Below are 11,203 nucleotides of genomic sequence, written 5' to 3' on the forward strand. Positions count from 1 at the left end.
CTTGTGAAAGGCCCTTGTTTAGGAATTTATGCCCATTCTAACCTAGCAACAAAGAGAGCTACGTTACGATACTTCCATATCAACAATTTAAACAATTTGGGAAATCTTTGAGTAAAAATTCAGTCATTTTGCATGATGCAAGAAAAGACAGTATTATTTTTGAAACCATGATCTTTCAGGGTTTTTTTTTTCTCATGAGATATCCGTAAGTATTTACAATATTGTGTTTATTAGAGAATCAATACCAGAAGACAATTAAAAACCGGATGAGTGACAGATCCAAAGTGGCTACGGCGAACGCCATAAAAAGAGGGATAAAAATATGACATTGATTTATTTTCAAGAAAGACCTGTAGATATTTGGTTCGTGCTATTTGCTCACGGTGATAACATCATGGAGAAAACGAGTGAGTAGTTTTTTTTGCACTGTAATGTTAGTTTTTGTGTTTTCCTGATTGTTTTTTTCAACAGACGAGAAAGATTGTAACATTGTTGTACAATTGATTTTCAGTGGTGCGAGCTGTTCTCCTTCTTGTGTTTTTGTGCGCTGGTGGAGAGGCCCAAATCAGTAAGTGTGCGAATACCAAACAACGACAATAATGTCAAATCTCCGTTTCATTATTGTACCAATTTTATTAGTGTGCATTTTCTAACCAAGGCAGCTGAGTTCGTCATCAGCTATATTTTCCAGTTTAAGCTTTTGTTGAGGACTTCACACAAAAGAAATAACAACAAAGTCATAGCGTAGATTACGATGATTTTTAGAAAAAAAAAAACTGTTCTAATGTGTTGACAGGGAAGTTAGAGCACTCATAACCATTATTATTAGGTAAGGTCGAGATTTTTACAACTAAATTTTCGTCCGATGCCTCCTGGTTCGTTAGAATAAATATCAAAGCTTAGATAAAACATGGCATTCGATTTGTATCCGTATTTTTGCTCTTATAAGTAATACCTTCATCCAGATTAGCATTTGTGTGATATGAATATTCAACAAGCGCTGAGACGAAAACTGTGAAGGAGCGACTAAATGATATTTCGCGCGGACCGAATTTTTCGATCGGCAAAAGTTTTTGAAACCGCAATTTACTTTGGTCATCGATTGTAATTTGCCACAACGCGTGACTTTTTTAATTGTATGCAGCATTATTGCGTATGAAACGGCAGTTAAGGAACTGATTAAGCATGAATCATCATTATTAGCCTAATTTTCGTGAGAACCTTGGGAAGGTCGCGGTTGAATTCAATGCCGAGCTACATCGGTGTTCCGAGAAAAGTGATTCAATGGAGGTTTTACCTCTCTAGACTGTGCTAAGCTACGATGTTAGACTGAGGGGCTTAGTGACCGGCGATGGACTGTTTGAGAAACTCGCGTGTCTTTTATGCATCAATGATTGCGTGGAAATTATAAGTTGATTATGCTTCGGGTTATGATGTTTTCATGGATGTTTCGCGGTCAAAACAAACGCGAAAACTCTTCGTTAGAAAGTTTAGTTGTTTTTTTTTTCGGGTCTGTTTGAAAGCCATAACATTATTTTTGAAATTCTCAATGATAAAACAGAAACTGAAACGATTTTCATCGTGTACAAGTCATCTAGTACATAGCATTGGGTAGTTGGCTGGTTCGCTAAATTTCTAAACTGCGAAACAAATTTTTGAAACTCCATATTGCGCCATACGAAACCGAAATAGCATGCTTGAGACGGAGATTTCTAAAATAGAAAACATTATCTCCAGGTTACCATCTTCTCTGCTGAGACGATAATATCAGTTGGCTTGCCAACAAAAAACATCTTCTCTGTTCTTGAAAGAACGTTTGAATATCGATAGGTTGACGTTGTTGAAGAATTTGGGGAGCTCAAACGTCCTGAAGAACAGACGTCATAAAGTTAAGTACGGCTATTTGCGTTGAACAAGCACTAGATAGGTTCCTAGCTTTTGGCCTGTGGATGAAACTCTCAAGTCGTTATGCACATTCATATTACTGAAAGTCTGAATCTGTCTTTGCCTTGGTGCTATACAAGTCGCCGGGTTCTTAGTTTTGCGTCGATCTGTGAAAACGAAGCGTGACAGTTCAAATGAAAGCTAAGTGAGCAGTATTTTCCTGTGGCCGGATGTTTACTATGCTGCTTAAGGTGGTTCTAAGTTTGGAGTCTGCGAATGAAATCCTAACGTGTGACGATTCAAGTGAAAGCTACTGAGCAGTACTTTCTAGTGATGCCCTCTGATGATTAGAATTTTGCGAACCAGAGAAGTTAACGCGCGTGTTAGTAAAAGAACTCAGGAACTCGTTCTACTGTTTAGACCCTTGCGTGTCTTTTTATAAAGTCGCTCTAACTTGTTACAATTTCCTCTTTCGATATTAACTTCTTTTTTAACAACAAAAGCACAAAATTGAAGGTCCAAAATAGTTCAAGTTGTATTGACACAGTAGCGGCGAATCCAGCGGGGAGTGCCCGGTGGGTCTGGAACCCCCTTCAAACCTGAACTGCCTTCAACAAATGATGCAGTTTATCTGGAAGTTTTACCGAGTGTTTCAAAGTTTATGAAGCTGAGCGATTATGTCATCCCTCTAAAAGTTCAAGTCAAATGAATGTACCGATAGCGACAGACACTCTGCTCCCTCAGTTCATTTGTAGTGATGTTAACATTGATGAAATTTGCACGGCAATGTTTACCATGTGATCAGTACAAAAGAACAAAGAATTGCTCAAAACAAATTTTAGTCCTCCGCGCAAACCTAAATGTACAGAAATCGATTTCTTATAAAGCACTGAAAACCGTGACAGGTATTTTCATTAATGCGTGCACCGCTTTGCGAAAGATAATATTTAGACCCCTCCAATCGATAATTCGTTCATCCGCTCCTCCACAGTGAAACAGGAAGCCATTATCTTGAGTGAACTTATAGGCGCGCTAAGGGTCATGGTTAACCACAAATTTGTCAGTAGACAAAATAGGAAACTAAGAACTGTCACAGAGAGAGATGGGAATTTCAAGAATCAGCTGGATAAGATCGTTTGAAGTGATCATGGGGAAAATATATTGTGTAATTAAAGAGGAAAGGAGATAGCGAACAAGGTGAACACGAGCACGAAATGAAGGCATATACCGTGAAAGGTCCAGATAAATAGAAACAAGAACTGGTTACCTACGGTTAAGATCAGTTAAGGTATACCATCAACTGAACTGTAGCGCGGTTTAGTTTTTGTCAAAACCAAGTCGAGTGTAAACCCAGCAACGAAGAGAGTTTAAATTAAAAGCTGAAGGGCAGCTTTCACTCATACGCTAATATGATAATGTGTTGTAATTGAAGTTCTTTTTATAACTTGAGCGGAAGATGACCAAATTGATAACCTGTCCTTTTGCCAATTCACGAATATCCAAAAATGCCAATGCAAAAAAGCGAGTACCCTAAGGCCTCAGTTTTCTCCGAATACAATGTGCATTGAATTATTACACCTAATACCCAGTGTTTGCTGTTTCGCTATGCCATGATTTCTATTTATTTTGTTCACAAACAAGTCAACCGATAATTAAAAGCCTTCATTGTCAGTTTCACAGTGCATTGTGGATGATTGCCAATATTTGATTACGTTATATTTGTTTAAGAATAAAAGCTTGTCACGATCAAGGCCGTTAAGTCATTTTTACAAAGTTGTTAGGTCGTTATAGAGGCTAAATACTTGTGAATAGATGATCTGAAGCTTGTCTTTGTTTCCCGAGTGATCTGAACTGGGTCAGTATCATTTTTTTCAATCAATCACTAGCTTTTGAGGATAATCATCAAACAGCGACAAGGAAATCAGTCTGAACACTGATTTTATTAGTATTCACCGCACTTATCAGTGATCGAAACGAACGTCACTTTCATTTTCTTGCCCAGAATACTTTACATATTACTCTGAACACTGGAAACATTTTTCGCTTTTACCAGAAAGAAAGTTTCAACAGTTTCACACATTTTCGTTATCTTTTCCCCATGACCTAGCTCAGTGTTGCCAGAAACGAGTTTTGAAAATCGCTTTATCATTATTTATAGTTGTAAGCCGTTTGCCTTCTCTCAGCATTTTGCGTTAGGAAAGAAAGTTAACAGTATTAATTTGATTAACTCATTGATGGCATATTTCACGGGCTCTCAGATACTGAGTCTCGAGAACCGGTGAACGGCAAAACGCGAAAATGGAAGGCGCAGCAACTGTTGCGAGTACCACGCGTTTATTTTTGCGTTCGCTTTCTGATTTCAGCCTTTTGGCCGGCCCTATAGCTATCCAATCTGAGAGCCTGGAAGAGGCTTTCTCAAGGAAGAAAGCCTGGAGGCTGTCAGGGTAGAAATGCCAAGAAATGAAACACTGTTAGGAAAAGAAGAATATAATGGCAGTTGACAAAAGACTTGACAACAAAATATAACAACAACTATCTTTTTTAAAACAAATATTTACAAACGTGATAAAAAAGGTAACGGGAACTGGTAAAAGCTACTCAGAGTAATTAAAGTGGAGCTAATCTAGCTGAGCAACAAAATTGAATAATTATTTAGGCTTTAAGGTTGATGGCAGAATGAAAAAGCGAAATTTATTTGGTACCAACTCAAACCTCACTCTTTTCCAAACGTATTTTATTTCTGACCCCCAAGACAACTGAAGTCCAATAATATTACTTTATTCAAATACATATGAAATAAACAGCACATTCCTGCACATTATTTCTATTGCGCATATGCCACACATTGACATTCCAATCAATCCTAGCAGTACGCAGGATGTTTGTTCCATGAAGGCCTAGTTTAATGGCCTTAGCTCCCACGAGTCTCCTGTAGTTCAGTGGTAGAGCATCCGAACTAGTAATCGGAAGGTCTTAGGTTCGACTCCTGACAGGGGCACTCGGATTTTTTTCCGAGTATGCCTGTGTCATTTACTGACTAAATACATCATTCTCAGTTATTCACCAGGCTCAACATATTCCATCACATTATTGCCATAAACAGTGTTGTTTGTTGCATGTGTACTTGAAGTTGTTTATTTCAATCGATACCCTGTTCGACCTCAGAGGTTCCATACAGCTCAGCCAACGGATATAGCGGAGATAGAAATCAACCTTTTCGTCTAGCATCAGTTTTGTGTTATACTAGAATATAGTACGGATTAGAACATAAGTTTTTGAACAATTCACATTGTTTATTTTTCTCACGTATTCAGTATAGTTTAAGGAAACAAGGCACTGCAATGCACAGCACCTCTTCTCCCAAATATTTGTTCTCCTTTTTCGACATGTCATTTTCTTTTGCCAAGGAATTTTTAGCCCCTAAGGAAGATTTTATAGCATACGCAAACTCTCTAGCAATAGTTTCTTATTTGGTTTGATTTTGGACGCTCTGTATTGAATGCCATGAGTTTAGGTCCGATACAAATATATTGCAGATTCAAGCATCTCCTACTTGACCAAATAACACGCCGTTAGACAATAAGTACAAAACATGCTCAGTTGGTCTTGCATTGAAAGGGATGTATAACTGGTTACGTGCCATAACTATAGAATGAGGACGAAACAGTTTTGACAGTTAACAGTTTCCGGCTTACTTTCGTATTTGAAAATAAATTCTTATGACCGCAATTCTGCTTTTCGTAAACTAAAAGGACGCCAACGTTTGTGTACTGAAACTTGCTAATGTCTTGTTTTCCAGCTTTAAATATTGCGCGTTTCAAACAACCTGAAGATGACGAAATAACACTGACACAACATAACACATGATAACAAACTTTATTTTCCTCGTGATTAACTAGAAAGATTGCTATAATTACATTCTTGTATAGTAAAATTTTGTTTAATTTATTTTAAATAATTTTGAGGTAGCGATTGAGGATGGAGGCCAAGTTAACCATCCGATTTTCTACTTGGCCTCTATATTACGTAATGATGTTTAGAATTTAGATGACATAACGATATTGTCGACGCCGAGTTTATTCAATTATCAGTCCTTAACGTACTGTCAAGGCCATAGCGCTAACATGTACACTTGCTCCTAAGATTTAGTTATTTCACGTTGAAGGACGCCATGCCTTAACACTGGTTAGGGCGCGATTTGTGCTGAGAATTTTTAGCACGAAATCTGCAAGATCCTGTTCTGCCGACGGACTCAGGTGCAGTTACCCGATAGCTGCCCGTGAAAACATTGATATCGTCAATGTCGAGTATTAACATGGGAATCAAAACATAATTGAAACGGAACGCTTAACTCATAGAGTACAAAAGTAAACACTTTTATCGTCCTTTTAATTTGCCAGCCAGTTTACCGAAGGAACATAAACGGATCTTTGTCTACTGAAATGTTTAACCTCATTAGCCACAAACGACAAAACTACCCACAAACAAGTGTTTTACATAATTAGAAGTAGAAAGAAATTGGTAAATTTAATATTTTCTGAAAACTTGAGTGCTGCATGTTAGTGTTAGTGAATAGTGTTTGCGTAACAAGGGCCAGTTAAGGATGTCAAGATCGGCTGCAAAGCCGGAATATGTGTTGTAAATTTCCCAGGTTTTGAAAGCCAATATCTGTCAGAATATTCTGACTCATCACTAAATGTAAACAATGACGTCAGCAAAGATTCACCTGTAGAGAAAAGAAAAACATCACGGCTTTATTAGATTTTAATCGAATGGCCTAATAAGTTAAAATATCATGATAATTCAGCAACAATTTCTAGAGAAACTCGAAAATGTTACTCACACTAGCTGAGACCACAACTGAGACAACATGAACGTTTTTCCACCAGTCTTCTTCGGGGCCAGAGTTACAATGAGAAAAAAATAACATCTCTTAAAAGTTTAAATTACACATACGCTATGTCCAGTTGATGTACACTAGTTCACCATAAACCGTTTATGTTTACGTTCAAATTTAAACTTTTAAGAGCCGTTATTTTTTCTCATCGAAAAAGAAAAGGAAAAAGTAAGATAGACGGGCGTGTGGGGAACGATGGGAAGAGCACGTTCCAGCGCTCCTAATTTTACCTTCTCTCCAGTGTCTTCCGCTCGAGCGCGAAAAGGCCCATATGGAGGAAAGATCTAGAGGTAAAAAGGGTGGATGAAAAATCTGTGAGCTTAGTGCATGACGTGAACGCGGAAGAGAGAGGGGTCTCCTTTCCTAAATCTACCAAAGTTCGCAAAAAGCCACTCTGAACAATTTTTTGTTCTCTTTTTATCCTCGCAGCATGTTCAAGGCCCTTGGATATTGTCTTTGCTGTTGATGTTTCTGGTAGCATAGATAGCACCGAATTCAGTCGGACGCAAACATTTCTCAGCAACGTAGTGGGGTCTATAGGTATCTCAAACAGCGGAGCACGGATCGTAGTGTTTGGATTTGACGACAAAGTACGCTTTTCGGATGCATCACTCTTAGACCAGTCTGCTGCGCTCTCTCTTGATGGAGTCAGGAAACAAATAACCAACTTGCCATACACTCAAGGAGCTACTTTGATTGAGTCGGGCTTACAAGCAGTGGCGGAGGTGTTCAATGCGTCATCTGTCCGGCCGAATGTAACTCGCGTGGTTGTGGTTTTAACAGATGGTGTGAATTATAATGGTAATAGCAACTTGGTCCAACCAGCAGAGCTCCTGAGAACGGTTAGTGCCTGAATAAACCAGTTTATCATTATGAAAGTCTATTCATTGTGAAAGTAAACATGTAAAATGATAATATAAGCGAGCCGTGGATTACCCCAACCCCAACAAAAACGTCACTTGAAGTATAACTTTATTTCATTTGTATTTCTTCGCCATTATTTGAACTGCAGGAACCGAACTGGTAGGACAGGCGTACAAAGTAAGAGAGAGAGAGAGTGAAAAATTCACCGTCGTGTGTTCACGTTCTCCACAAAACCTTGGATTTGGTCATTTCACGTTGTTAATTTACAAAGCACGGCAAAGAACTGTACCAAAGTTTACTTTTTTGACGCAACCTGTAGAGCGATTGTTTTTCAGTTGCTCATTAAACTTTTTGTTTTGTGGGGTTCTCGTTGCTTGAGTCCCCTAATATCTAATTAAGGAATGAAAGAACCTTGCGGAGTGAATTTAGCTACTTGAACAACAACAACAACAACAACAACAAGAATGAGACTTGAACGGAAGTCTAAAGGTGTTGAGGGCCCCATAATGAATTTCTTTGGGTCGTCAGGCAACGAATCAAATACTAGAGGGATTTATAATGTGCAAGTTATCATGACTGGCAGGTCTGAGTCTCTGACTGTACTATTGCCATCTGTTATGCCTCCTTTTAGACCTTCAGTGCTCGAGTGATAGGCCTTGGCGTTGGACCTGCTAACGTCATCGATGAAGATACGTTGAATATTTTAGCTGGACCGGGAAACTCCAATCAGGTCCTCATCTTGACTCTCAGGCGAAAACGATGTAGCGATGGCGACGATGATGACGATGACGATGACAATGATGAGAGTGGTGAAAGCGGAAGTGATAGTGATGGGGAAGGTGATAACTGTACCAACGAAGTTTCAAGAACCGTGTCATTGATCTGCGGTTAGACTAAACAAGTTGTTTGGAATTTTCGGAGGAAAAAAATATAGCGCTATTGTAAATGAAATTAAGGGTAAAGAAAACCTAGTTGTACTCCTTGGAAAGCCATACGAGAAATTATCGAGTTTCCGAATTATTAGTAGCTTCTCACACAGTCGTTTTTAGGGAGTGGTATAATACCCTCTTCCTAAATTAAAACGACTGCTTTGGAGGCTAAATTGTCAGGAGCTCTTTAGATTATATCTTATAAGATTGCCTCTCACATAGAGTGGTTTTTACATGTAATTGAGTGTCTTCAGTAACAGTACAACTAAAGTCAGTAATTACTCAGCTGCTGGCCAATCTGCGTTTTCTCTCTTCATTATTCGGAATAGGAGTGTGCTTCGCAGATGTGTTCGCTTACGGTGTTAACACGCGATTTAAGTGCTTCTTTTCAGCGAAGAAACCGTTCACCCGATCTCTTTATCAGCTAAGAGGTATCTGGGAGACTTCGCAGTATAAGTTTGCGTGGATGACCGCTCGGAAGTGAATTACTGTAAGCTCAGCTGTATGCTAGGCTAATTAAACGATTTACTACATTTTATTTTCTTTATGAACGTTGAGATTTAGTTATTTTCTTAACGGCATTAGTACAGTTTAAAGATTTATTCTACTACGTTGAATAATGTTTTAAAAAGAAGCAGAATATTGAAAAATAGACAGTTATTTAAGCAATGTTGTGTTAATTCACCAAACTGACGGAGACTACCGCTGTTACAGTGGAAATAATTTGCGTTGCCTCTTGACAAAGGAAACGGTTCCTCTGAAGTTAAATTAACCCATTCCACCACAAGAACAGAAAATAGCCTTGTAACAGTTGACGTGATTCTGAGTCTTTTCGACTGAGATCTAGACTGTTCACAGTCCCCTATTTTTCCGTGGTATTTTCGAGACTCGTATGTGAACTGCCGCCATCTTGGTTCAAGGGTAACGGCGAGCGCAACCTGCCTCGGACACCAGGGCGGGTAGACACTCTCCCCAGGTTGCGCTCGCCGTTACAAACCATGATGGCGGCCGTTTGTTTGAAGCGTACGAGTCTCGTACGAATCCGATGTAAAAATAGGGGGCTGTGAACAGTCTATTCGAGATCCCAAAATGTGACTATTCAACTGAAAGCTGTTGAACTGTATATTTCTGTGTTGCTAACTTCGGAGTTAGCTGCAGAAGGAGACGAAATCCTCAAGAGGTTGGGTTTCCAATGAACGCTGATGAGCAGCGCTTGGCCGTGCTCGTGAGGAAGCGAGCGGGTTAATTTGTAACTGACTAAGTTACTCTCTTTTATATCCACCCGAACGACATACCACAAACTGTGACAAAGTTGTAAAATAAACTCCGGGGAATGCAATGTATCAATTTGAAGGACACTGTAATTAATCGAGTCTTGACTGTAAATGAGAGCGATATGTTACTATTAAAGGATGTGATTTGTTTTCTTTGCAAATGGTTGTTGCGTTGTTTTCGTTGTCAGTGTTGTTATTGAGAATTGCACTGCCTAATATAGCTGGTTGATTAAATCCATTACTACCAGTCTTCATCTTCCGTAAGGTGGATTCATGAATGCGACAATTGTCTCCCTGGTTTGTAGCTGGCGTAAAGCGCGGGAAAATACAGTGCATGCCATCTAGTCACTGTTTTGGTTCTGCTTATCATTGGCTGAGAAAGTGGTGCGTGTGTTTTTTATTTATCCAATCACAGAGTGTCATAAGGCATTTAGCCTCGCTTTCGTGATGAGTTTCAAACAACTCGGAAATGTTCTGATCCCAACTCAAACTCGGTTTTAGTAACGAAACTTTTACCACTCGCCTCATCATGTGATTCGTCTGATCTCCTTCCTTTTCATAAACTGGTCAGTTGAACTGGACTGTGTCCGAAAGTACACAACAGCGACGATTTTAGGGAGCTAGTTTCTAAAACAAATGTGGTGCTGCGTAGATCGATGGGGGAGTGAAAAGGAATATTTGATATTATTAAATTCTCAGCCTCGGATATTGCATTTCTAGCGTTCTGATTGGTTCACTAAATCTCGGTTATCAGCTCATATACCGTAGTTTGACCTTATATGGAAAACGAAAGCCCCCGGTGTCGCTAAACTAATTTTTTTTTCGGCGGGAAGCAAAAGTTTCTTCGGAAAAATGTGGAAAAAAAGAAAAAGAAAGAAATACCAAACAATGTCATCTCAATATAACAACAATAAAAGCCACAAAGTTCGGTATGACACTATTTAATGGTACGTATCTCTGAAGTTTCCTTCAAAATCTTCAAAATTGCAAGATTTTACGATTTTTTAGATCACATAACGACAACAATAACAATCGCTTACCTTCAAAAATTTCAGGATGGCTTGCAAAGCCTGACGGTAAGAGGTTAAAGCCAATTGAAGAAATTTCTCAGGAAGAGCTTCATGCCTGCCTTTATGTTTTTACGAATTTACGAGGACTTCAGATGGTTCATCAATGAAATCCGTACGAGCGGCGGCCATAATGTTCGTTTCCGTCGCTCGGCACCACTCAGCACTGAAAACATTTGCACTAATGTGCACAGCTCTTACGCTTCTCAAATAAGCTTGAAGTTTAAAAACTTGCACTGAATGCTTGTCTCAGTGAGGTTGTACCTCGTACACTTGGACTTGCCTAAA

The 11,203-nt window shown here is 39.1% G+C and overlaps 1 protein-coding gene across 1 annotated transcript; it reads left to right on the plus strand.

Moving 5' to 3' along the window:
* Positions 1–346: 346 nt before the first annotated feature.
* LOC146483760 (matrilin-1-like) lies at positions 347–9,997 on the plus strand. Its single transcript, XM_085105907.1, has 4 exons — positions 347–407; positions 512–568; positions 7,211–7,623; positions 8,277–9,997. The coding sequence occupies exons 1-4, from the start codon at positions 395–397 to the stop codon at positions 8,535–8,537; spliced, it is 744 nt and encodes a 247-aa protein (XP_084962033.1). The 5' UTR covers positions 347–394; the 3' UTR covers positions 8,538–9,997.
* Positions 9,998–11,203: the final 1,206 nt, after the last annotated feature.

The sequence above is a fragment of the Pavona decussata genome, unplaced genomic scaffold, assembly GCF_977016875.1.
Source record: "Pavona decussata unplaced genomic scaffold, jaPavDecu1.1 SCAFFOLD_38, whole genome shotgun sequence".
Lineage (NCBI taxonomy): Eukaryota > Metazoa > Cnidaria > Anthozoa > Scleractinia > Agariciidae > Pavona > Pavona decussata.

What these genes read in the sequence shown, in the direction of transcription:
- LOC146483760 (XM_085105907.1), top strand. An exon ending in TGGTGGAGAGGCCCAAATCA is followed by an intron (nt 569 to 7,210) that starts GTAAGTGTGCGA and finishes TTATCCTCGCAG; the next exon opens with CATGTTCAAGGCCCTTGGAT. An exon ending in CAGCAGAGCTCCTGAGAACG is followed by an intron (nt 7,624 to 8,276) that starts GTTAGTGCCTGA and finishes GCCTCCTTTTAG; the next exon opens with ACCTTCAGTGCTCGAGTGAT.